Source organism: Cajanus cajan, chromosome 3 (genome assembly GCF_000230855.2).
Source record: "Cajanus cajan strain Asha chromosome 3, NIPB_CcT2T_4, whole genome shotgun sequence".
In the NCBI taxonomy this organism is placed as follows: Eukaryota; Viridiplantae; Streptophyta; class Magnoliopsida; order Fabales; family Fabaceae; genus Cajanus; species Cajanus cajan.
In genome coordinates, this window is record NC_138519.1 from 69,607,575 (window position 1) to 69,635,393 (window position 27,819).

A 27,819-nucleotide genomic window follows, 5' to 3' on the forward strand; every position below is an offset into this window, starting at 1 on the left:
AGTTTTAAAAACCGGACCGGTCATCGAACCGGTTAAGGTACTGGGTTAGTGGGTCAAAGGTTGAACCAGTGGGTCACTAGTTGAACCGCATGACTCAATTTTTATTTATTTTTATTAAAAAGTATTCATATTAAATATATTTTATACTTATAAATTTTAATAAATTCATATCTTATTTTAAATTTCAATTTTTTCTATCTTATTTAAAATTATTTTTATTTTTATTTTGTAAAAAAATACATAAAAAATTACATGTTAAACGGTATATTAATACAAGTTAAAAATATAAATAATATGTACATATATGATATGCTTGCAATTAATATCAAAAAATAATATATGTAATATTTACATAGATATTGCATTATTAAATATATAATTTAAAATTAATAATATACTATAAAAGTTATTTAAGTTGTATATATTGCAAACAAATATATTAGAACAAGTAGTCATTGTTATATTTAATAAGACTCCTTGCTTTTTCATTAAGAGATTCAATTTTCATTATTATTTTTGTGATTTATGGTCCCTTAAAAAAATTAAAAAAAAAAGTGGTTGAACCGGTTTGACCCACCGGTTCACCAGTTGAACTGGAAAATTGACCGTTTTAATCCGGTTTGAAACGGGTCGACTGCATAACCAATCCAACTTCAGATTCGGACCGGCTGGACCACCGGTTCCCGGTCCAACCGGTCCGACCGGCCGGATCGGTCCAGGTTTTAAAACACTGCCTAAAACACAAAATTCATTATTAAAAAAATAAAAATAAATATTATCCTAAATAAATAATCATTCAAATAATAATAATATTATTATTATTATAGTATATAATTAGATCAAATTAGATAACGATTTAAAAACACAAAATATGTTATTCAATTAATACACTATCAAAATTTGAATTAGATTTGCTCTGAAAACTGAAAAATTCAATTTAATAATTGAATTGATTTGGTCAATTTGGAATGGTGGATAACCGTAACTACTTAAAAGCCTAGTACTATAAATTATTCGAAATCACAGTGAATATAATCATACGATATTCTGATACATGAGGCGTTGCGAATTTTTTACGTAAATAATATTTTTTTAAAAAAAAATTACAAAAGTAATATTTGTGCAACTTTATTTACTCAACTAGAACTAATTACTGTTCATGCTCAGAATTCGGTTCCCGGGGAACCGAATTATAAGCTTCAATATTTTTTTTTCCTTTTTTTTGTGTGCTCAGAATTCGGTTCCCGGAGAACCGAATTCTGAGTTGTTTTAATTTTTTTTTTTTTTTTGCGTTTGAGGCCCAGTTTGGGCGAATCTGAGAAGTAGAACGGGCCGTTCCGGAAGCAGAACGGCCCGTTCTGCTTAAATACATAGAGTGTTATTTTTGAAATTGGAACGGTGCAGAATGGGCCGTTCCAATTTCAAAAATAACACTCTATTTGTTTAAACAGAACGAGCCGTTCTGCTTTCGGAACGGCCTGTTCCACTTCCCAGAAACGCAAAAAAATTAAAAACAACTCAGAATTCGGTTTTCCGGGAACCGAATTTTAAGCACAAAAAAATAAAAAATAAAATTTGAAGTTCAGAATTCGGTTACCGGGGAACCGAATTCTGAGTATGAACAGTGATTAGTTCTAGTTGAGTAAATAATGTTGTACAGATGTTACTTTTGTAATTTTTTTTAAAAAAAATATTATTTATGTAAAAAATTCAGGCGTTGCTGTCTGGTAAATAAAAAAATTAATTTGAAAAATACTTAAAAATATATTCCTGGTGGAGTTGTCGCTGTGCGTTCCTTGTTCCATGACAGCTTTGCATGAATTACAATTTACAAGAACCCAACACTTTCCAAAATGGTCACAACACAATGCCACATCCTTCCAACCTCTCCCTCTCAAACTTATACCACCATGCCATCTCTATCCTGCACCACCTTCACATTTCTCATAATCCATCATCATTCATGTTTTTATTCCTCACAACTAATCATAGCACACATTAAACTTTTTTTTAAAATTTTAAATTTTTATTTAAAGCATATAGGGTTTTGGTGACAAAAATGAGGTACTCCGTGACATTAATTAGAGTAAGATGCAATAGTGATTGGTGAGTGAATGAGAATAACCTCCGTCACAACTTTAGAAGGCAAAGCGAGATAAGGCCCAGATTTGAAAAAAGAGAAAGACACACGCACTCTCCCCTCTTCACCACCAATCATCCATTCCAACCTACACACAAATCTCCCCCAACAGATAAGAGGGCCCCACCTATCTCTTCCCTCAAGGCTCAAACCACACCCTCCTCTCACCCCCACCACACCACGCCATCTCTCACCCTCCATTCTCCCGCCCCACCATCACCCATCGCATCAACGCCAATCACGCATCCACCACACCCCTCTCCCCTGCACCCCCGCGCACCCGATCCCAACCCCGCAATAAACAAAACCATACGCTTAACCAGAACCATAGGTACTAAAACCAAACCATATCACACACACCACACACACTCTCTTCTTCCTTCTTATTCATTCCTCTTCCTCATGGAGTCGCGAGTGTTGTCACGCGCCGCAACCTTCACCTCCCTCCCTCACCTCCGCAAGCCGCCGCGGGAGGTCGCCGTTGCCTCCCTCGTCCCCGTGAAGTCCGTCGCCGACGGCGGGAACCTGATTTGGGGGAGGCAGCTCCGTCCGGAGCTCTGCTCGCCGGCGCTGAAGAGGGAGGCCGTCCTCCTCCGGCCATGCCTCGCCGCCGCCTCCTCGCCGGCCGAGGGGAGTGATTCCGCCGGGTGAGGTCCGTTTCATCCGTTCTGACTCGGCGAACTCGGCCACGTCACTGTCCTAACTAATGCCATTGGATTTTTGTTTTCATTACAGGGAAAAGGTTGCTCCGGCGGGGTTCTTCGACAAGTACCCCGCTCTCGTCACCGGATTTTTCTTCTTCACGTGGTACGTCACGTGACTCTCTCCTTATTACACGCGCGCGCAACTACCTGCGACTGCGTCGTGTCGTGTGCTTTGCTCTGTTCTGTGTTGTGTCTCTTTTCTTTGCTGTTGTATCGCGTTGTGTCCACGAGGGATAGAGTTAGGCTCTGCGTGTGTGGCTGTGATCGCTTCCGCCTACTGAAATTACTACTTTGTCCTTTTGCTTTTCTGATGCAGGTACTTTTTGAATGTCATTTTTAACATCCTCAACAAAAAGATCTACAATTACTTCCCCTATCCATAGTAAGTTGTGGCGATTATGTTTATTCCATCTTGTGGTGTTAGTTCATGGATTTCGTGTTTCGTTGTTTGTTGGATTGGATCCGTAAAATGATACGCGCAAACATGTTTCTCTCTCCTTTCTCCTTTGTTAACGTCGATTGTTGGTGAATAAGATTAATTTAAGAAAATGTCGTTATAACTAAAGCTTCATTTCGTATTTATTAATTATTATATTTTGTACTAAAACGGCACTTTGGTAATGTTTGTATAATGAGTTGGAACAGAGTGAACGCAATATGAAGGTTTTATTTAAAAATTGAGTTGAAGTAATAAATGTGGTTAAAAATTTGACCATTTGAGTGGTTAAAAATAATTAATTTATTTGAGTGGTTAGATAGGTGATTTATTTTTAATGTTATTTTTATTATTTAAAAATTTAAAAGTAAAATCATCTAAAAAAATAAAGTGAAGATAAAAAGTGATTATACTATGATATAATGTATTCTATATTAAATAATAAATTCAATAAACTAGAGGTAAAAAATAATACATTTTAGTAGTTTTAATAAAATTAAAGAAAATAAAAACGAAGAAAACGTTTTCTTTTGTGCACAATAATACTATTTTTTTTAACCATATTATCCACGTGAAATGAATCGAGTTTAGTTTATTTGATAAACAAGTTGTACATTATTAATATTTTAAAGTATCCCTGATATATATATATATATATATATATATATTGGAAGAGGACAATCATGAATTTTTTATTTTGTTCCACATCAGTTTTGATTTTGATTTTGTATGCAGCTTCGTATCTGTTATCCATTTATTCGTGGGTGTGGTGTACTGTTTGATTAGCTGGACCGTGGGCCTTCCAAAGCGTGCTGTAAGTCTAGTTCAACATCTCCCAGCCCAGAATCCAAAAACACCATTTTGTTAATTGACCCTGTTAATCGATTAACAAATTACAAAATTTTCATTGAATCTACATTTTGTGACACTATCATAAGTTTCTGAATAGATGTTACTTAACATATAAATATTCTGATTTGTATGTGGCATATGGGTGTTGTTTCTGTAGCCTATAGACTCCAACCTGCTGAAGTTGCTCATTCCGGTGGCTGTGTGCCATGCATTAGGCCATGTGACCAGCAATGTCTCATTTGCTGCAGTTGCTGTTTCTTTCACACATACCATTAAAGGTGATAAAAGTTTATGATATAAGTAAATATGAAGATGCGGAAGGAGGTAGTTCATCCATGTATACGTGAAATTTTTATCTATTTTCTGACATTGATAAACTTGCGTTTCAGCTCTCGAGCCATTCTTCAATGCTGCAGCATCACAATTTATACTTGGCCAATCAATCCCCATCACTTTGTGGCTCTCATTGGCTCCAGTTGTTATCGGTAACATAACACCCCTCTTGTTCGTTCAATTGAGATGTGATTCTTTGTCCATAAGTTTCCACTCATCAGCCATTTCATTGATAGAAATGTGGCCAACAAACTCTCTTTTAGGACACACACTCCAATAATTAATGGCGATGTGGGTTCTACTAAATATGTGGATCCCATTCTCCATTTAGTAGGTCCCATTCCTAAACTAGTGATAGTGGAACCTACAGGAATTTCTAAGAGTATATTGAAAAGAGAGCACTCGTCTTTCTTTCATTAATGCATGGACTTTTTATAATAGGTGAACTGTCAACGTAAATTTTTGTGTCAGTTTATTTTAATGAAACAATTTCTTTGTTTTTTTCAACTTTTGGAGAGAGCTTTGAAAAAATATCCTCTCTCTATTAATTTAGTTAAGCATTAATGTAAATGGATAATGAACTAACATTTATACACTTGCAGAGAAATATTTAGTGAGGGGAACTTGACATAATTTTGCATGTCATCGATTATACAGGTGTGTCCATGGCATCCTTGACCGAGCTCTCATTCAACTGGACTGGATTCATAAGTGCTATGATTTCAAACATTTCCTTCACATACAGGAGCATCTATTCAAAGAAAGCCATGGTTATCTACTATCCTATTGTTTTTGATTTGGATGACATTACTAATCATATGTTCTCCTATACTATACTTTACTAACTGTTGCTCTTTCATATTTTTATTTAATATCTCTTTGTGCAGACTGATATGGACAGTACCAATATCTATGCCTACATTTCCATCATTGCTCTAATTGTCTGTATACCACCTGCTGTAATTGTGAGTTGTCTTAATTCCCCTTGCAAACTTAATTTGTATTGTGGATTTTATATAATGCATTTTAGCTTTGCATCCCTTATGATCAATCATTGTTTGATACCACAGGTGGAAGGGCCTACACTTTTGAAGCACGGCTTCAATGATGCTATTGCTAAAGTAGGTTTGGTCAAGTTCGTCTCAGATCTCTTCTGGGTTGGGATGTTTTACCACCTCTACAACCAGGTAAATCCTTCTTCTCGATCAATAAGATGAGTTTGAAAATACCTAGTAATTAAGAAATTAAAAAAAGTATTTAATGACAAGCATTACATTTTGTTTGTTAGGATTCTAATAAAAGAATTTTTTATTTAATAATTTTATGTTTAAATTCCCAAGTACATTTATTAGCATTTTTCTGTACTAAATATGATGCTTCAATTCATAATAAATTCCTTATGGAGAAACACAATATTTTGAGTTTAATTTTTAATCAGTTGTTAAGTTTAATATAAGTACACTATTAGTCTAAAGAAGTTTTACTGTAAAATTTATTGCACTAAATATTATGAAAACTGTAAAAATGGTCATCAAAGAAGTTTTATTCTCTTACTGTAAAGATTTTCTTACTTTAATTATATATCATCTTAATTATAACTTTTAAAGTAATTATTACGATTCTCAACAATCTTATTATACATGTTAATTCATCGATAGGATGACAAATTATTATGTTGTGTTTGGATAAATTTTTTTAGAAATGTAATAAATTTAAAATTTAAAATACTTTGATTTCAATTTTTATTATTTTTTAAAATATTTTGTTTGAATATATAAATTCAAATTTTTAAAATTTTAAATTCTATTTGGATATGGTTATTTAAATTCTACTATGGATAGAATTGATTTAATATATATATATATATATATATATAGAGAGATTTTAAGATTAAATTTAATAAAAATAAACATTAGTTAAATTTTAAATCTTTAATAATTTTAAAAATTAATATTAGATAATACTTAGTAATTTTAAAAATATTTTTGAATATTCATTAATTAAGAGATAGGAAAGAGAGATAAAAAAATATATAAGTGAGATTAGAAAGAAAAAATATGAAGAATTTCAAATTCTTATTTTTTTTTTGGAATAATTTAAAATTATATTATTTTAAGGAATTTATAAAATGCTTGAATTTCAAATTCTTTGTAAAATCTCAATCCAAACAAAACATTTCATCTCTAAATATTTAAAATTCTTCAAAAAATTGAATTACTCCATTTAAATTTTTCATCCAAATATACTAAAATATTCTAATTTCTAATTAAATTCATATCTTTTTTGTGAATTTGCATTGATATATATCTACATTTTTCATCACCAGGTGGCTACTAACACACTGGAGAGAGTGGCTCCTCTCACTCATGCAGTTGGGAACGTACTGAAACGTGTATTTGTGATTGGATTTTCAATTATAGTCTTCGGTAAATATCGTTAATCTTCCTTGCTACTATTAAACTTTAAACTTTCCAAGAGAATTTATTTATTACTTCAAGAAAAACTCATCTAAACATTCTGACTGGCTAATTGCTTCACACAGGTAACAAGATTAGCACCCAAACTGGTATTGGAACAGCCATTGCAATTGCTGGAGTGGCACTTTACTCGTTCATCAAAGCCAAGATGGAGGAAGAGAAGCGAGTGAGTCTTGTTTCAATTTATTTGTACCACAACTGCATATTAAATTGGTTGAAAAAGTTACCGCAAACATGTACCACTTTCTGCATAGATGATTTATGAGTCACCACTACATATATACTTTTCAGAGGCTACTAACACATTCTTTATTACACTCAATTATTAGAAACTACAAAATTATGAGGAGGCTTATTAAATAAAAGTAAAGCTTAATTACTTGTAATTTCAGTAAATTTCATCAAAGAGTGTGTTCAAATTTTACCATTTTTTTTTTATTGTAGTGCACCTTTTTCTTGGGTAAGATTAATGAAATGTTCTTTTGAGTGGATTTTTTTTAACCTTACCATGGTCTTCAAAGTATCTATATTCCACATATATAACAATACGCAAATACAATTAACTGATGAAACAATTCTCTTTGTTTTTCTTGTCAGCAAGCGAAAGCAGCGTAACCAGAAAGTCATGAACCTGGAGGATGTCTTGCACTGTAAATCACCACAAATTTCCTTCAAAATAATTGAGTGACTGGTTCAGTATTGTACTATCCTTGTGATAGCGCGTTTTTATTTTTCTTTCTTTTTTGTCAATTTCTTTTTCTTTTTCTTCCTTTTCTCTCTTGTTCATTCAGAAAACAATGCCTTGCTAGCTGCTGATTCGCAGTCTTCTCGTGTTGACTTAAAATGATGTATCCTTCATTTCCATAAAGAGCTATTGAAACTATTATGAAAGCTGTAAAAACGGTCAGCAATCAACTGCAGTTGGTAGCTGCATTTCTATGTTCATTTTAAGATTACTGTGTCAATTACTCTTTTCTTCAGTCTACTAGGTGAGGCAATCATGTTAAAAAGTTTATCATGGCCGTGGCAGAGGGAAGAAATTAATTGATTTGAGAAAATGAATTTGAGGTAAAAAACTATACTAATTGCATTAATGGAATCAATGGGGTTCCCAGCATTATATAGACAAATGTTACAATGACAGGTAAGCAACTAACAAAATGAATAGCAATTAAGTGTAAGATTATCTTGACTGCTTTGCAATAGTGTTCTTGAGAGGAATGTATGAATTGGCAATGAGGGGTTAGGCACTGGAGTTCAACCATGAGTAGATAGCTAAGGACACAATTATCATAGGGGTTGGTTTAGGAACTAATGATAAAATTTGAAGGTTGAGCCATGTAGACGTGTTCTCGTTGGTCATTCGAAAAACAAAAAACAATTGTTAGCATCAATTTGGTGGAAAGGCAGGCCAGTAAGAGGAAAAAGCAAGACAGAAAAATCTGAACAGTTGCTGGCTCACATTTGAGAATCAAGATGAGAGACATTCCTTGGGGTGGGATGTAGAATAATTAGGGAAAAGGAGAGAGGAATTGAGAGGGATAGATTGATGTGGAAGTGAAAGGTTGGTGGGAGACTTTAATGGAAGAAGAGATTCATCAAATAGAACATGTCTTTAAACATAGAGTTTTCCATTTGGTGACACCTTGATGTTGTGGACCTTATGATTATATTGCTTTTATTTGTTCTGATGTAGTGAGTGGATCCGAGGGATGAGAATTGGTTTTGCCTAACAAGTAATAAGCATCTGTAAAGAATAAACACGAAAGAGGGGAATTAATCGTTGAAGAGAAGATTCGGTTTAGACATTTACACACAAAATTTCATGGATATTAGCACAGTACGGATTCTTATTATCCAATCTAAAACATAATTTTAATATAATTTATATAATAAAAATATTTATTTATTATAAATCCTTTTGTTTATAAATATATAAACTAGCACATTATCACAGAAATATTACTTTTTGGGAACGGTGTAACACTTAGTAAAAGTTACACTGGTGAGGGTTCAAATGACACCGGTATAACTTTTACTAAGTGTTATACCGCTTAATAATTTTATATTAAATGTGAATTTTGAAAATTTAATGATTAAATTGAAAGTTCATATCTCTTAGATCATGTATGTCAGATTTTGTTAAAATTGAACAACAACTTGAAGGTAATCAAAGTGTTCATATTTTAGTATATTTTGAAATGTATATATTACGTCAATTTTATTTTATAAGAATGAAGTATCAAATCATTTTAGATTAATATAAAATTTGATATATATGATGTAAGAGATATGAACTTTCAATCTAACAGTTATATTTTCAAAATTCACATTTAATATAAAGTTATTAAGCGGTATAACACTTAATAAAAGTTATACTGGTATCGTTTGAACCCTCCTCTTTTTATTAATAGGTGACATGAAATTAAATTTAAAATAGACTAAATCGTAGGTTGTATTTATGTCTGAGCAAGTCTAACTGTTAATCCATATTTGGATTGACGGTAGATTTCACCATAAATTGGACTATCCTATCTTATGAATCATGCTGGTTCGAGTCTACAATGACGAAAGGCTCAAAGGAAGCCCAATTCACAACTTATGTGGTTCTAGTCAACAAATGGGACCCACAAAAAACATAAAGACATCCCAAATCACTGAAAATCAACAAAACCGAACCTCAGCCGAAAATGAAAAAACAAATTTAAAGAACTAATTCGATGTAAGTCAGCATTCAGCAAGCAATTAATTCCATTCCCTCTCTCTTTGGTAAACAAAATAGTCCACATTGTGGGTGATGACCACGAGGTGTCTTGTTCCCATATATTTCGAGAAGCAAATCAAGTTGCGGATCTCTTAACCAAACATGGACGTAGTTTGCAGAATAGAATTGTTATATTCTCCGATCCTCCTTCTTGGATCCATTTTGCTTTGCTTGCTGATTTGTCGGCTGTTGCATTTTTTAGAGGCTTTTAGTTTGGGTTTATAACCCCGTTCATGTACCAAAAAAAAAACCACCACACACATCATAATTAATTAACGAGAACGGTACTCATAAAAATTGAAAGGTTTTAGTACTTTAAATTATATAAATAAATAATTTTTAAAAAATAAATTCAAAATAATATTAATTTTAGATTAAAAATTTGTATAAAATAAATCAATAAAAAAGATTAATTAAAAAATAATAATCAAAAAAGTCAATTTTCATAATAAATTTTATTTATGTGTAATAGAATTAAAAAAGTTAAAAATTAAAACTTATAATAATATTATAAAAACATTAAAATAAAAAAACAATAATAAATAATACAATTGAAAAACTAATTTATATTATAAACAAAGAAAAACTAAAACGTATTAATAAAATATTAATATTAAGCTATCTAATTATAATAGATGGTATATTAAGATAAAAATTAAAAAATATAAAAATAATATAAAAATATAGAAAAATTTATAAAGATAAATTATTAAAAATATTAAAATAAAATAAAAATAAAAATAAGTAATTACAAGACAAATGACTGTAAAGAAAACCTATTTATTACTTAAAAAAATTACATTAGTCTTAAAAAGAGTTATTGATAGATATCTAAAAACATTTTTAATACTCCTTTTATCTTCTCTCTTGAATCATATTCATTTTAGTTATGTGAAATTGTAAATTTTTTTTCCAAAAAAATTATATTATGTAAAGAAAACCTTCAATTTTATTAACTTGTGATTTTATTTATACAAAACTTAATGTTAACTACTACAAAGACATTACAAATTATACAAATATTATATATATATATTTATTTATATTTTAATTTGTTTATTCATTAATGAAAAGTATAAGATACTAAATAAAAGATAAGTTTTGAAAATAATAATACTAAGATAAATAATACTAGTTTAGAATACTTGAAAATATAACTTACACATACATTATGAGTTTATAATTTAATATTTGATATATATTCAATTTTCTACCACTAACATAGTTAAAAGAAATTTTATTTAAAACTATCACATTAATTAAATGATAAAATAATATATTTTTAAATTTAGATAATTTACCCTCTTTTTGTCTGCAAATTCTACGGGTCCATATCTAGTTTATACATATACATTACTTAAATTTAAAATATATAATGCATTTAAAAAATTAAAATTATATATATACTTACTTGTAACCAATTTGCAAAATAGATGGAGAAATAATGTATGTGTTTCCTAACTTGCAAAATAACACACAAAATTAATAAAAACATAAATAAATTAATAACTAAATAAATAAATTATAAAAACTAAAAGAAAAAACTTACAGGGAAGGGGGAGGAGAAGGGTGGGAAATGAGAGAAGTAGGAGAGAGGGTAAGGGGGAGGGAGGAGAGGGCCGTGCGGGGGAGGCTGCCATGGTGGAAAGAACCAAACAACTTTAAAGAACCAAACCAAGCAGAGTCAGCAAGCAACTCATAATTCATTCCTTTCCCTCTTTTGTAAACCAAAAATCACACACACCAGATTATTACATTTTATTTATGAACAAAATAAACACCAAGATAAAAATTCAAAAAAAAAAATAAGAAACCCCAGACAAAAACTTCTGGAAAAAGCTCATCAAAATTAATACACTGTAGAGACCAAAACACACACACAGACTCACAACAAACATTTTGTGTTTTTCTTCTTATATAGTTCTACATTTAGCAAAAATAAAAAATAACCCAAAAAATGTAAGACACAAATCTAAGCAAAAGAAAATTTAAGATAAAAATGTTATTATCTAATCTAAACAAAAGAAAAAGAAAGGCATATTTTGTTATCTTTGGCGTGATTTGTTTTTGTTTTTATATCCTTGTTAAGTCCTGTTTGACAGGAACAACAAACACACACTCATGCTGAAACCGTTCATTCATAATAAAGAGAACCTAAAAAACATAAAAAGATAACGGATTATTATTCGAACCAGAAACAAATTTGAAAAAAATAGAATTATCATGAAAGGTGGGGGTGGAATTATAGTAAGAGTAGCAGTCAAGAGAAACTGTTGTTGGTTTATTATTTTTGTTTTAAGATTATTAATATTCTTACTATTGTTTTCTTTTGTCCTCGATTCTTTTGTTCTTCTTCATTGTTCTTCTATTCAATCCTCGTTGCACACAACTTTTATAATTTTCTCTTCCTTTATTTATAGTTTTAATTATTTTCATCCCTTATGACTTTTCATTCCTTCACAATTACGTAATTTGGTTTGATCGAGAGAGAGAAAGACATAAAGGAATTGGAGGAAGAACAAAAATTGATTTTCCTAGGGAACCCTAATTTCGGGTGCTTGTTCTTTTGGAGATTCTGTAATTTCTAGGGTTTTGTGAAGCGGGGGCAGGAAAGTCTCGATCTTTGATCCATTTTCGCCAATGGAGGACGAGGGTTGTTTAGAGGGAGAGAATAATCGGAAAAGGGGTGGCATAGATGATGATAGTAATGAGAATAACAACAACAACAACAATGGAAGCAGTATCAAGATTGTGAATTCTAATGAGGAGCAGAGCAAGCCCAAGCGCCATATGAAAACCCCTTTTCAACTTGAGACCCTCGAGAAAGCTTATGCTGGTTCATTCCTTCATCCTATATTTCTTGAATTTCACAAATTTCAATTTTCTTGTGTTTTTCCTTTTGTTTTGAAATTTTTGCAATAATTTTAGAATTGGGGAGGGGGTGTTTCTGTTTTATGTTGAGGGGTTGGGGATTAATCTTGTGATTTTTTGGTTGATTAGTGGATAATTACCCTTCGGAAACTATGAGGGCAGAGTTATTTGAGAAATTGGGGTTGTCAGATCGACAGCTTCAGATGTGGTTCTGCCATCGAAGATTGAAGGATAGGAAGGAATTGCCAACCAAGAAACCGCCACCACTGCGGAAGCTGCCAGTAGAGCCTTTGCCAGATTCTCCAACACATGACCCAGGTTGGGCCCTGAGCCTGGTAATGAGTATGGATCTGGGTCAGATTCAAGGTCTAGCCTATATACTCGAGTGGAGCCCTTGAATGTGGTTTCCCGGGGTGTGAATGGTTATTATGAGTCCCCACACACTATGATGGAGCTTAGAGCAATTGCTTATGTTGAGGCACAGTTAGGGGAGCCATTGAGGGAAGATGGTCCAATTCTAGGAGTGGAGTTTGATCCATTGCCACTAGATGCCTTTGGGGCACCTTTAGGTATATATACGATCATAGAAACTTGTCATCCTATCTTAACTTATTGTGTTAACTGAATGCTGTTGTTTCTTTTATATTGTATGTTGTGTCATACATTTCTTAGGTCCTAATTTAATATTACATGCTTGAATCGCTTTATCTTGCTTTCTTTGCTTCTCCATGGGCTTTATGAAAAATTCTGACATAAATGTGCTTTATATTTCATCTGGGTAACTTTTCCATATGTGGCTTTGCTTTCCATCTCTACGGTTGTTACTTTGTAATTTAAATAAATTGGTAGAAGCAATAGGTAGAAGTTGTTTGTGATTGGTGCATACACTTTGTTTTGCTACTGACACTTGTATGTTTCCTTTTTGGAGCAGCAGTTACAGAACAGCAGAAGCCACCTAGTTTTGGCTATGACAATAAAATACATGAAAGACGTGATGTTAAAACAAATAAGGTTGGTTTTCTTTCTTATATGACAATGTAATCTTGATCAATAAAATGAAACTTGTCTTGCTCTGCTTATTGATCACAAATTTGGAATGTTGAAGATAGCTATGCTAATTGGGTACCTATTTTAAAGCTTGTACATGTCAGTGTATGGGTGTGTATTCATTTAGTTCTGATGGTACTTGCTAAATAATCGACTGGTAGTTTTAGGTTGAAACAAGATACTTGAATTTCTATTTTGGTTTTGATGAATATGTACTTTTATTTATCAAATATCTTTTATTTAGATGTTAATCTTGTACAATGGAATGGAAGGACACTGGTGGTAAGGATGGAGGTAGCCTAAGCTTTCATTGCTTTTTTTTTTTTAAAAAATAGAATGTCTAGATTTTGGTGTTTTCTTTATCAGCAGATTTTCGTGTGTGCTTGCTTATTCAATATATATTTATGTTTAGTTTGACTGCCGTTTGTCTAGTCTTGATGTATGTGCTGATTATCATTTTAGTTTATAAATACTCTTTTGATACAAATAATCTTTTGTCTGTGTTTTCCTTTACAATTTGAGGATATGGAAAACCTGTTGTTATTATTTGTTCATATTATTTGTACAGATGGCGAATGGTGATTTTTTTTACTGCTTAGTTGCTTTATTTTTTAGCTTTGATTTTAAATTGAGCTCCATTCTAGGCTATGGCAAGGACATCTCGTGACCATCAATTTCTACCAAAACAATCTAGCATCAGGTCTGATGCTTTTGGACATTGCAACCAATCTCATTTACATGATCCAATGGAAGGTTCTACTAGAAATCCTCCTTTTGTGCATGGAAATGAGCATATACCTAAATTTCATGCAACTCAAGGCCATTCTTCTCGTGCTCGTCTTTTGTCCCAACAAGACAAGCAATTGATTCCCCATCAATCTCCTTCTCAGGATAATGATGTTGCGGCCCAAAGGGAAATGTACCAAAATAGAGCTAATGTCGGAATGCACTCTCACTTTACTAATCGCCAAATTGTTGAGCCAGAAAATCTCAATGCTCTACCAAGTGGACAAGTTTTGCACAACAGTGCAATGCGGATTGAAAAGAAACGAAAGGTATATTTGAGCAATCTTTAGTAATTAATGTTGTAATTTTGCTCTATGTTCAATTTCTTGAATTATTTTATATATTCTTTTTAAAGGACGATTTTATAATTTTAACTATATTTATGTAGAGTGGTGATGCTCGGGATGTTGAAGCCCACGAGATGAAAATCCGGAAAGAGCTTGAGAAACAAGATAACCTTAGACGAAAGGTTTAGTTGAAATGAATTCAGTTTAGCTTGTTATTACAATTCTTTTATAGGGTTTACGATTGGATCACATTCATATTCTTTTATCTAATATTTCTTTTTCCCTTTTTTTTGTTTTAGATTGAAGAGCGAACAAGAAAAGAAATGGAGAGAAAAGATCTTGAAAGAAGGAAGGAAGAAGAGAGGTTGATGCGGGAGAGATTGCGAGAGGAGGAAAAAGCAAGACGTGAAATTGAGAAAAGGGAAAAGGTTTTGCTGAAAGAAAATTTAAAAGTGTGTAAGCCTAATGCTGATCGCCTTTTGATCAATATTTAGACTTTTGAGAATATTTAATTCATCTTCACATATTTTGTCTAAATAGGCAGAGAAAATGAGGCAAAGAGAACAGCTTCGCAAAGAGAAAGAAGAAGAGAGAAGGAAAACTGCTCTTGAGAAGGCAACTGCTCGTAGAATAGCTAGGGAATCTATAGAACTTTTTGAGGATGAACAGCTAGAAATGATGGAGTTGGCTGCCTCAAGCAAGGGGATTTCTTCTATTATCCATCTTGATTTTGATACTCTGCAACACCTCGAATCATTTAGGGGTGAGCAATTTATTTTTGTTTTGTTGTTTTTGAGTTTATATAGTTGGTCTCGTTAGGTGTTCAGTATTTGTTTGGAAACTAGAAAAATGGAATGAGTTTCTATTAGTACTGAACCCTTATTTACATATTGTAGATTCTTTGAGTGTTTTCCCGCCAGAGAGTGTAATGCTAAGAAAACCATTTGCAATCAAACCCTGGATCAACTCAGAAAAAAATGTCGGCAATCTTTTCATGGTATGTTGTTAACATCTTTATTCTTCTCTGGTCCTAATAGTGATCTATCTTTTCAGTCTACTATGATTTGAAATTGAAGATTAATGCTTTTGTGTCTACTTCAATAAATAGTTAAGGACTTAAGGTTGTTATGGTTAATGTTGCATGTATGTTAGATTAAGATCAGGTAAACCTGAATATTTTCCTTTGGTCTTTTCTGAATTTTGTCTTTAATCAAATTTAATATTGCATTAAGAAATGGTGCATTGGGCATTTTCTTTCTAAATTCTATAGTTGAAAGGTTCTTTTCCTTCTATCTTTTTAGTGTGTGCAACATTATTTGTTGAATCAGCAGTTCTGTTGATGTACGATTCCCGTCTTATTTTATATAATTGCTTCTAAGGCTTTTGAATTTAAGGTTTGAAAGTTGTACTGGTCTGTTTCAGGTTTGGAGATTTTTGATTACTTTTGCTGATGTTCTGGAATTGTGGCCTTTTACTATAGATGAGTTTGTTCAAGCATTTCACGACTATGTGAGTCAATATGGACTATTCTAGTGATTTCATGCTATCAATTTAACTATTTTTGTGCACTCTAGCTCATTCTGGGTGTTAAAATCATTTTAACTCAGGATTCAAGATTGTTAGGTGAGATACATGTTGCTCTTCTCAAGGTGATAATAAAAGACATTCAAGATGTTGCAAGGACGCCTTCTACAAGATTAGGAATGAATCAGAATGGTGCTACTAACTTTGGAGGTGGCCATCCAAAGATTGTGGAAGGCGTAAGTTGAAGGACTTCTATAATTTTCTATGGCAAAAATATACTTTTTGCCCCTTATATTATTTATTTAATTCAATTTAGTCTCACTTTAATTAATTGAATCAATTTAGTCTCATGTCTTTAAAATGTATTTCAATGTTTGATTTTTCGTCTCCTCCGTTTAAATACTTAACGAATATGACATATGTCATGCCACATGTCATGTTATCATGTCACATGGTCGGACATCATGACACGTGACATGATGACATGACATGTGACATGACAACATGACACATGGCATAACAATATGACACGTGTCAAATCCGTTAAGTATTTAAACGGAAGAAATGGAAAATCAAACATTAAGATACATTTTAAAGATGTGAGACTAAATTGATTCAATTAATTAAAGTGAGACTAAATTGACACTAATAAATAATATAAGGGACGAAAAATGTATTTATGCCATTTTCTTTCTATTTTCCCTCAAGAGAAATAGCCATTTTATTTAACGACGTCTAGTCTTGTAACATTGCATTTTTTATGCCAGGCATATGCATGGGGTTTTGACATACGAAATTGGCATAAGCATTTAAATCTATTGACCTGGCCAGAAATTTTTCGACAGTTAGCATTATCTACCGGATATGGACCACAGTTGAAGAAAAAAAGTATTACCTGGTCTTATGCAAATGGTAGAGACGAGGTATAATTTTCTTTATTCTACTTTATTAATTTTTTATTAGCTTTAAAGATTTTTGTGATATGTGAATACCTCCATTTTTAATGGTTTTAAGATAGTAAATACTAAATAGTTAATATTGTTACGACCCGTCGTGGTCCTTACACTTTGTGGAATCGCACTAATAATCTAGTGAACTAAAATAAAATATTAAGTTGGATAACAGAATATACATATATAAGAAGAGATAATAAATATTTATGTACACAATATATACTTTGCATACAGAGTCATCCAAAAATAATACTACTATCCTAATGCCAGTCAAGCACCAACAGAAAGTTACCCAAGACGGGAACTCTGATACCAGGCATAGTAGTCAATAGCGGCTGGAGCGGCCGCTATCGCGGCGCTCCGGAGCGGAGCGGCCTCACCCCGCAATCTCGCTGCTGTCGCGTGGCGGATTTGTGTAGCGGCCGGAGCGGCCGCGTCGGAGGCGGAGCGGAGCGGCACAAATCCCGGAATCGCGGGCGCGATTTCGACTTACCCTTCATTAAGGGTAAGTCAGTCTTTTCAATGGGGCTTTGTTTGCCCTAAGTCTCCCTTTCCCTCTCGCGATTTCAATTGTCGCAGCCCTCTCTCGTCTCTCCCTCTCAGATTGTTTCTTCTTCTCTGCCGATCGTGCGTGCAGCTCCGACGAACTCCGGCTCCGACGCACCTCCGTCGCCACGCGCCTTCAGCTCCGACGCACCTCCAACTCCGACGCGCCTCCAGCTCCGACGTGGCCGCAAGCTCCGACGCGCCACGCTTAGTTCGTCTTCTCCTTCGAGTATTCTCTCCTTTATGTACATTGCAACATAATTTGTTTTTTAATTTTTTATTAAATTATTATTATTTTTTTAATTTCTGATTAAATTTAATTCAACAAATTTTATTTTTAAATTCTGATTAAATTTAATTCAACAAATTTTATTTTTAGTTTCTGATTAAATTTAATTCAGCAAATTTTATTTTTAATTTCTAATTAAATTTAATTCAGTAAATTTTATTTTTAATTTCTGATTAAATTTAATTCAGCTGATTTTATTTTTAATTTCTGATTAAATTTAATTCAGAAAATTTTATTTTTAATTTCAGAAAATTGTATTTTTAATTTTTTATTAAATTTAATTTATCAGATTTGTTTTCTGATTAAATATAATTCAACAATTTTTTAAAATTTTTTTTATTAATTGAACTGCTTTTCTATTTCTATTTCAGCAGCTTATCTTTTTTTAATTTCTGATTCTATTTAATATATATAAATTAATATTAAAATAGCGGTTATCCTGCTCCGCGTCATCCCGCTATCCCAGTTTTAGGGTCGATCGCTCCGCGCCGCTATCCGGGATTGACTACTACCAGGAACAAAATTTTACTTCTAGCGGTGGTCGTAGCAACCAACTCCAACCTAGTCCTGATCTGCTCCCACACAGTATGATCATCGCAGTCCATCCATATGGAAACAGAAGGATAAGCTAGAGTTCAATAAACAACCATACAAGTATAGGGCAATATTATACTACTCATTCGTCCAATCATCATCACAACACAACCACACAGTTTATCATAATAGCTCAACTATGAGCTCAATCATACAACTTTATATGAAATTTGAATGCAACAACACATGCAACATCAACTAATACGTCGTCACACATATACAACTAGGAGATCTCCAACAACTAAGGTTGAGTAGTCTAGGTGGCATAAACCCTACCGAATCCAACGTTTGACTTATCTTAATCAGGTCAGGTATAGGGCATCGTTAGGAACTCCGAAGAGAACCAAGTATAGATAACAATAGACGATTTCTCAGGTGTGTCACTCTGACTCGGAGGTCCATTACTACTATCAAGGCAGAAGGGTTTGGATATGGGCCCACCACGGCCTTGGCTTGCATCACCAATCCACATATGGAGTTAGCCCACCCACTGCCCTCCAAGTACCATGCACCCTCCAGTACCTAGTCAAAAACTACATCTCTAACTAGATACCTTACTCAAATTAGTCATTCAACCATGTCATGGATCGACTACTTCCATGCCGCCCACACAGTACGAAGGGATTCAACTTTAAAAATAACTTTCAACTTATCACCTTAGTACTATGTATCTCAACATAGGACATATATCTTCACCATATGTCCCCAACTTTACAACTTTACAACAATAGGCATCATAACATCAACTTTACAACAATAGACTACTTCAACTTATACATTTCGACTTATTCATAATTCAACAATAAACATGTAAACAACTTAGTTTCATCAATTACACAACATATAAACAACTTAAGTCAACAAATACTCAACTCATCTTCATCAGGCAACTTAGCAATTTAACCAAATCATTAAGCATATTCACGCCCCGACGCATCCATTTTGCGCCCGGCCTAACATCCAACCCCGAGAGCTTTAAGGCTCATTCACGCCTGGCGCAATTGGCTCGTGCCCGACGTCATTCAAACAGAGACTCACAAGAGTCTCCACACCCGGCGCGCCTACCCTGTGCCCGGTGCCAAATCAAACAGAGACCTCCAAGGGTCTCCACGCCAGGCGCACCCACCCTGCGCCCGACGCCATATCAGTAAAATGCCAAACAGGGTCACTATCTGATATCGCGCTCGACGTGGTTCTCTTCATGCCCAGCGTGACTCATCCAGAGACTCTTATCTTAATTCGCGCCCGGTGCGACTAACCTCACGTCTGGCGTGAATTTAAAATGGTTGCCTTTGACGAATGCACGCTCGATGCCAAGAACATGCGCCCGACACAAATTCAAACAGCAGCCTCCAAATCTTAAAAAATTTCATAAAAACCTGAAAATCAGAAGATTTCCACCACATGCAATCCATGCGATATAATATTTAAACCCTATACAATTCAAAAACGTTCCCAGATTCAACATGTACCCACTCGATGCATCAAAATCACCAAAAACCCCATTTTTCCCAAAACCCGGAAAAATAAACAATTCCTTCAATTCAACCTTGGATTCTCAAAATTCATGCATCAATTGAGTTCTTAAACTCACATGCAACCAAACAACCTACATTCTAGCTTCTTTCACCTGGAGATTAGCTCTAAACTGCCAAGAATTTGAGAAGAAGAAGAATTTCTCCTGAAACTCTACCTGTGAAAATCAATCTTTTGAAAACAAGCTTCCTAGCCTGAATTCCAAGAAAAGACAGAAGAAGTTAGTGATCTATAGAAGAAGAAGAATAAATCAGAGAAATTTGAGAGAGAAAGGAGCTTATGGACCCAGAGTCTCTCTAAAACTTCTCTCTAAGTTTTATTTCAGAATGAGCTAATAAGGCTCCCTTCTCAAAGAAAATCTTATATACTCTCCTCTCTAGCATTCACTAAGCTCTAAACCAACATACTATGTTACAAATACAATTAAGATATCATTTCAATATGCTGATTTATTATAACTTGCTATAAGCTAATTTGTTCACCTTGAACCTTTGTAGACTTTTGTTAATTGTTACCATTAAGAGAATGTTTGGAACAACTTATAATCATATATTTCAGTTGTTTTCTTTTTAGGAAAAAAAATGTTTTAAAAATAAGCTATATGTTTAGACAACATCTTAAATTTGCAAAAAGCTTTTTTTTGTGGAAAATCACCTGTTTTTAAGAAGCTGAAAATTTGAGGTCAATGATTATTTTTCGATAGCTTTTTTTCTTTTAAGCTAATTTACTATATAAAACTTGATTTTCCAATGTTCTCAAATATCCGTTATAACGCCGTTATAAAGGAAAAACGTCGCGGTTCAGGTCCAAACCGCCATTCGCCATCCATTTTATGAAGGTTTATGGCGGTGTCTGCCATTTCCGATATGGCGCCCGCCATGGTCATGGCGCCGTGAAGCTTTATGGAGGTCATGAAGGGTTTTTTTTTATTTATAAAAAAACCTATTTTTGGGCTTCAAAACAGGCCCAAATAGAGTGAGCCCTAATTTTTTTTTGGCTCGACTCACTTCTCCCTCAGTAGCGCGAAGTTCTGCACTTGGAAGAGGTCACGCACAGTCGCACAATCTGCCCTAGGTTTTAAACCTCTCTGGTCACCTTCGTTTAACTTCGATCGCCGCTCTCTGATCACCTTTGCGACCGACCATCTGAACCGCGATGGCCCACCACTCCGGCGAGCAACCATGGGTCCACGACGCGTGAACAACACTTACGGAAGTTGAAACTACCCCTAACCACTGTCGTTCACCGTCCCTTGGTCCCCTTGCTGGTCGGCGACTTGAACCGTGGTGGCCCAGCACTCCGGCGAGCAACTCCGGCGACATAGATAAACTTAAAATTTAACATTTTTTTTTTTCAGTTTTAATCCTCTTTTTTTTTCAATTTTAATCCTCCTCCTGCTTTTATTTTTTCAGTTTTAGTTCTCATTTTTTTTTCCAGTTTTAATCCTCTTTTTTTTACTTTTCAGTTTTAATCTTCCTCTATCTTTTATTTTTTCAGTTTTAATTCTCCTTTTTTTTCAGTTTTAATCCTTCTTCTTCTTTTAGTTTTTCCTACTCCTTTGAATCCTTTCTTAATGAATTATGGTATTGTTGTTATGATATTTAAGTTGATATTATGTTGCTTTTAATTTAGTTTTGTTGCTTGTTATTTATTTTGTTGTTTTCTTTGTATATAAGTATATCTATATATATATATATAGATGTATTTTTTTTTCCCGTTATGGCGTCCGCCATAGAGTTATAAAGGATTTTCGGCCTCACCGCCATAGACCGTTATCCGCTATTGATAACCTTATTTTCTTGTTATATCCAAATGAAATAAAATATCTTAAAATCACTTTACAGCAAGCATCTTAATTTTCACAGCTTTCCCAAACACACTCAAAATGTTTTGCTGACAAATTTGTTTTGCATGCATTTTAATAAAAAAAAATGCTTTTAATGTTATTGTATTGAATAAATGGATCAAAATGTATATGTAAATACAGGGCAGGAATTGTGAAGATATCATATCTACACTTCGTAATGGTTCAGCTGCTGAAAATGCTTTTGCAAAAATGCATGAGAAAGGTCTGTTAGCCCCTCGAAGATCTAGACATCGATTAACTCCTGGTACAGTTAAGTTTGCAGCATTTCATGTTCTCTCACTTGAGGATAAAAAGGGATTGACAATACTAGAGCTTGCTGAAAAAATTCAGGTGAGTTGCATATGTCCGTATTAAGTGATCTTCATATTGACAGGTTTGTTCTTTAGTCTTAACTACCTATGTCTCTTTACCTTTCAGATATCTGGTCTTCGAGATCTGACAACCAGCAAGACACCTGAGGCATCAATTTCTGTTGCTTTATCAAGAGATGTCAAGCTTTTTAAAAGAATAGCTCCATCAACATATTGTTTACGTAAAGCCTTTAGAAAAGATCCTGCTGATGCCGAGTCCATTCTTTCAGAAGCAAGGAAGAAAATTCAAATTTATGAAAATGGGTTTCTAGCTGGGGAGGATGCTGATGATGTTGAAAGAGAAGAGTCAGAAAGTGATGAAATTGATGAGGATCCTGAAGTTGATTTAAGTCTGTCAAGTGCTAACAAAACATCTGAACAATGTGACAATTTAACTTCAAATGGAAAAGAAAATTTGGATCATGATGTTGAACTTCAAAGTGAGTTTGACAAGGATCTACCTTATCTTCCTAAGAATGGTTCCAAAAATGCTGATGCTCCAATTGCCGTCACTAGACAACCTGGTGCTTGTGAAGATCTTAATGTTGGAAATCTTGGTGAAGATAATATGGAAATTGATGAAAGCAAGCCTGGAGAGTCATGGGTTCAAGGGCTTGCGGAAGGAGAATATTCTGATCTTAGTGTAGAAGAGCGTCTAAATGCCCTTGTTGTGTTGGTTGATGTGGCAAATGAAGGGAGTTCAATCCGTGTTGTTCTCGAGGTAAACTTTATTCCATATAATGTATGTCCTTAAGTTAATTTTTGTGTTTTGTTTATCAAATTGACATGAGGAGTTGTTCAGGAACGTTTAGAAGCAGCAAATGCTCTGAAGAAACAAATGTGGGCAGAAGCACAACTAGATAAACTTTGTCTAAGAGATGATGTTTTCTTTAAATCAGATTTTCCATGTATCAATGGGAATAAAGTTGAAATACAAAACTCTTGTCCTACCTTGGAGGGCAACCAAAGCCCATTGCTTGGAATTAATATTAGCAACAATAATAAATACGTGCCCTCTCCCAGCTTTGCTGAAAATCAAAAGGCAGCTTCTAGTATACAGAGCCTGTCTATTGAAAAGCACTCTTCACTCCAAGATCTCTACACTAGTTCAGATATCCATCACACTCAGTCATTTGCACAATATTCAAAAAGGTCACGTTCTCAGTTGAAATCTTATATTTCCCACATAGCAGAGGAGATGTATGTCTATAGATCCTTACCCCTTGGGCAAGATCGCAGACATAACCGTTATTGGCAATTTGTTGCATCAGCTTCTTCCAACGATCCTGGCTCTGGCAGAATTTTTGTTGAATACCATGATGGCAATTGGAGGCTTATTGATACTGAGGAGGTAAATTGTGTGTGCTCTAGTTGCCTTTTTCTTTCTTATTTCCCCTATATGGTGATCCTTGTTGTTCTGATCAACTAATTCCTGACTTCAATAGACACCTTTCCACTGTAAAATTGGACTAGTCATTGAATCAATGAAAGCATTGATTCATGGATTAATGATTAAGTGATGGTCAAAATTCTATGTCAGTGTGTCTGTATTACAAGTTGAATACTTATTACAAATGTTATTGTAAAGCATATAATAACAAAAGACATGTACTGGATTAAGTGATAGAAATGGTTTGCTCATTAACCTGGAGAGTTTCATTTAGGGGTTTGAGTCTTGCACAGCCAAGTTCAAGCATTTTCTAACAGCAATTAGCAAAGAATCTGTTTATAAGCAAACAGTCTGGTTTTGTGTGGTTTATTGGCTTTTGGAAGTTCAATGATTATCATTGGTTTTTGAATTGGTTGCTTCTATATGGCCCAACTGAACTACCCAAGGCATGGGGTCTGGTTTATGATAAAACCAGTCAGATTAATTGGTCTGGTCCGGTTCCTAAAGGATCATGTTAAACTCATTTCATCCTATTTTAGCTTTACATTATCCATCAATATCTAACCTTTTTGCATCTTTCCAAAGTTCAATTCTTATATAATTTTAACTTATTGGCTAGCCAAAGATGGAAATGTTATTGAATAATCTTTGTTGCTTTTTATTTATTTATGGGAATTTAATGTGGCTTTATGATTTGTATTAATTGTTATAATTTATTAAACTAATTCTCTACAGGCCTTTGATGTGCTTCTGAATTCACTTGATTCACGCGGGATCAGGGAATCTCATTTGCGTCTAATGTTGCAAAAGGTCGAGACTTCCTTTAAACAAAATGTTTGCAAGAATACACAATGTTCCAAAATCAGAGGTGAAACATCTGTTAAAAATGAAGTTGATGAAACAGATTCCAGTTCCGATGGCCACACTGAATCTGACAGTCCTAGCAGTACCCTTTGTGGATTGAACTTTGACACTTTAGAAACTTCATCATCCTTCAAAATCGAGCTTGGGAAAAGCGAGAGTGAGAAGAAATCTGCCTTGAGAAGGTACCAAGATTTTCAAAAGTGGATGTGGAAAGAATGCTATAGCTCATCAATATTGTGTGCAATGAAATATGGGAAAAAGAGATGCAAACCTCAGGTTGTCATCTGTGATATTTGTCTCAACCCTTATTTCTTTGAAGACTCCCATTGTAGTTGTTGCCACCGGTCTTTTCCCTCAAATAATGGATTTAATTTTTCTAAACATGCATTTCAATGTGGAGACAAATTTTCAAAAGATGTTTTTGTTTTGGATTATTCTCTTCCTTTGCAGACAAGATTACTCAAGGCTCTGCTAGCTTTTATTGAGGTGAGTTGATGGTGTGCTTTACTTTCTTAACCTCGAGCCTATTTTGGTTTCTTAATTTAATTTTAGAATGTTGACATTTCTTTTGAGGGATATATTATATTCACGCTCTGAGTTACAGGTATCTGTTCCACCTGAAGCATTTCAATCAAATTGGACAGAAGATATTAGGAGGCCTTGGAGTGTGAAGTTGAGCAAATCATCTTCTGTTGAGGAATTGCTACAGGTTTGCCATTTTAATTAAAATTTTATCTTCCTTTCTTTACATTTTAAAAATTAAGAATCAAGGCTGCCAAGTGATTTCTAAACTTAACAATCATTTTTCAGATATTTACACTACTTGAGAGAGCATTGAAGCGAAACTTTTTATCATCAACCTTCTCTACAACAGGGGAACAGTTGGGGTTGAACTCTATGTCAAAGAGTGTTGCACAGACCTCTACCGATCCTGAATCAATTGTTGTACTTCCATGGGTTCCACTGACCACTTCAGCCGTGTCTCTCAGACTTTTTGAGTTTGATGCATCCATTGTCTACGTACTACGTGAGAGACCTGAGCCTTGTGAGAAGAAAGATGATAGAGAATACACAGTGAGTCTATTTTTATTTTTCCTAGTTTTTAATTAGTCAAGTGCTTTTGCTCTCAAACTTATAATTTGGTATTAACATGAAGAGAAATGCTAGAAACACCCACACGCTTTTTTGAATTCACTCCTATTGGTTTAAATTTATTGGAGATCAGAATTTTTTATCTCACACCTTATTTAATAAACTCTCACGATGTTGTAATTTTCAATAAATTTGAACTTATATAGAATGTGTGCTTGAATCGAAGTAGTGTGTTAAGAGTGTTGCTACATGCTCACTCCTCTTACCATGAAAGTTTTGCTATGAGTTTTGCTACTATTTTATATTTTTGTCTGAAAATAATGAAGATGAACTATTTTGTCCTATACATTCACCATGCAGATTGGATGTCAAGTTTTGTGATGTACATGTCCCTTTTGTTGGGACAAGGTGTGGCTGTTTTTTCTGGAAAATTGTGGGGTTAATCTAATGTTCACTAGCCAACTAACTTGCTTTGTTTTCTTACAGAAGCTTCCTTCAAGATATAATCCATCTAAATCTAGAAAAGTGGTTGGACGAGCAGACTTGGACAATGATGAATTCATGAAAGTTAGATCTGCTCCTGTGAAAATTGTGCAAAGTAACAATAAACAAGGAGAACAAGGGAGTTGTGATAAAGGACGGGGTAAAAAGTTGTCAAAAAGAAAACAAGATAGTGGCCATCGTAATGCTAAGGTTGCTAGAAGCCTAAATCAAAGAATAAAACAGCAGAGAACAGGATCAGAAGGACAAGTTGGTGGACGTGGTCGCCAAACAGTCAAGAAAAGAAGGGCTAGGGAGAGGGCTACTGAAGACTTGTTGCTGGGCCATAAGGGTGCCAATCGTAGCTCTAGTATTGGTAGAGAATCATTGAGAAGCTTGGATGAGGATTTGAATGATGATAAGGCAAGTCCCATGACTCCCATCCACATGGGGGCTGCTAACATCAGTAACAACACCGAAGAGGTTGAATCTGATGACAATGTCCAAGCAATGGAATCTGATGACAATGGTCAAGCTGTGGAATATGATCAAGGCAACTGGGAAATAGGTTATAATGGCACTCCCAGCAGATGGAGTAGGGATTTAGTTGGAATGAGTGATGAAGATGTGGAAGCTTCTGAAGATGACAATGACAACAACAACGGGAATAGTAATGAGATTGGCATTGAAGAGGAGGATTCAGAGGCAGATGTTATGAGCGAGGGTTCAGATGGTACATGCAAATAGAATTGTGAATCAAGAAATCTCTAACTCGGATGTCTCTGAAGATTCTTCTTATTAAAACTTTCATTTTTAAGGCTGCATTACATTTTTTCTGTATTGCAGCTTTAAAAGGTACATTATCTCTTAGTCATGTCACGGCTTCTCAGTTTTATGGTTGACTAGACTAATGGTGTACAATAGATATAAACCCGCCATTGCGTAGATTCTTAATTTTCTTATATATAGAAAAATCAATATTATTATACAATCAATAATCCAACAAAAATAATTTAGAAGTTTGCTTCTTGCTTCCAACAAAAATAATACGAAATATGTTCATAAAACCCTTACACGTTATTTTAAAAGATTATTAGTTTCAATCTAATACGACAGTAATCTTTAATTGTTTTTTGTATTGCATAATGGTGGCAATAATCTTTTAACATAATAATGTGTAAGGGCTTTAGGTGTAGGTTATATGAACACGTACTGTTCAAGTATGTCCTCTAATAATTCCAATTATACAGTGTGACTCTCAGATTGACAAAAGCAACAATTTTCATTTTTCTAACAGCTGTATTCTTTAGCGTACTTGAATTATAGTTTAACACATCAAATGCTGTTTAGCGTATTTGATTTGTGGTTTAACACATCACTAAAGAATGGTAATCCAAAAGGTGGGTGGTAAGAAAATGAGGAAAATTAGTAGTTTTGACGAAATATGATGAATTCATTCTAAAAGAAGTTTTGACGAAAGCATTATAATTATATAATATACTCATGTGAAATAAAATTAAATGCAACCCTTCATATCTTAGACTTCGTTTATAATTTAAGAATCTTTTACTTTGCTATATCTTCTCTTCTCTTCTCTTCCGCCCTCTTTAATTTATTTTTTTTTAAATTATTCCTTT

The 27,819-nt window shown here is 33.9% G+C and overlaps 1 protein-coding gene and 1 pseudogene across 2 annotated transcripts; both read left to right on the forward strand.

Moving 5' to 3' along the window:
• Positions 1-2,271: 2,271 nt before the first annotated feature.
• On the forward strand, positions 2,272-7,907 carry APE2 (Glucose-6-phosphate/phosphate translocator-like protein). Its single transcript, XM_020384231.3, has 12 exons — positions 2,272-2,787; positions 2,876-2,947; positions 3,161-3,226; positions 4,016-4,094; positions 4,290-4,410; positions 4,522-4,617; positions 5,123-5,235; positions 5,353-5,430; positions 5,536-5,652; positions 6,792-6,891; positions 7,008-7,108; positions 7,540-7,907. The coding sequence occupies exons 1-12, from the start codon at positions 2,543-2,545 to the stop codon at positions 7,555-7,557; spliced, it is 1,206 nt and encodes a 401-aa protein (XP_020239820.1). The 5' UTR covers positions 2,272-2,542; the 3' UTR covers positions 7,558-7,907.
• A 3,878-nt stretch (positions 7,908-11,785) lies between these two features.
• Positions 11,786-27,173, forward strand: LOC109818692 (homeobox-DDT domain protein RLT1-like; annotated as a pseudogene). The gene is made up of 18 exons (XR_014432597.1): positions 11,786-12,542; positions 12,707-13,146; positions 13,509-13,588; positions 14,269-14,679; positions 14,799-14,879; positions 14,997-15,149; positions 15,238-15,460; positions 15,594-15,694; positions 16,120-16,206; positions 16,305-16,457; positions 16,989-17,144; positions 22,127-22,336; positions 22,424-23,077; positions 23,159-23,707; positions 24,482-25,096; positions 25,215-25,319; positions 25,421-25,684; positions 26,189-27,173. The product of XR_014432597.1 is annotated as a homeobox-DDT domain protein RLT1-like (transcript).
• Positions 27,174-27,819: the final 646 nt, after the last annotated feature.

Bases quoted from the DNA above. Each gene is read 5' to 3' on its own strand.
- APE2 (XM_020384231.3), top strand. From the start codon at position 2,543: ATGGAGTCGCGAGTGTTGTCACGCGCCGCAACCTTCACCTCCCTCCCT. The intron at 4,618-5,122 runs GTAACATAACAC...TCGATTATACAG, and splicing joins ATTGGCTCCAGTTGTTATCG to GTGTGTCCATGGCATCCTTG. The intron at 5,236-5,352 runs GTTATCTACTAT...CTCTTTGTGCAG, and splicing joins TCTATTCAAAGAAAGCCATG to ACTGATATGGACAGTACCAA.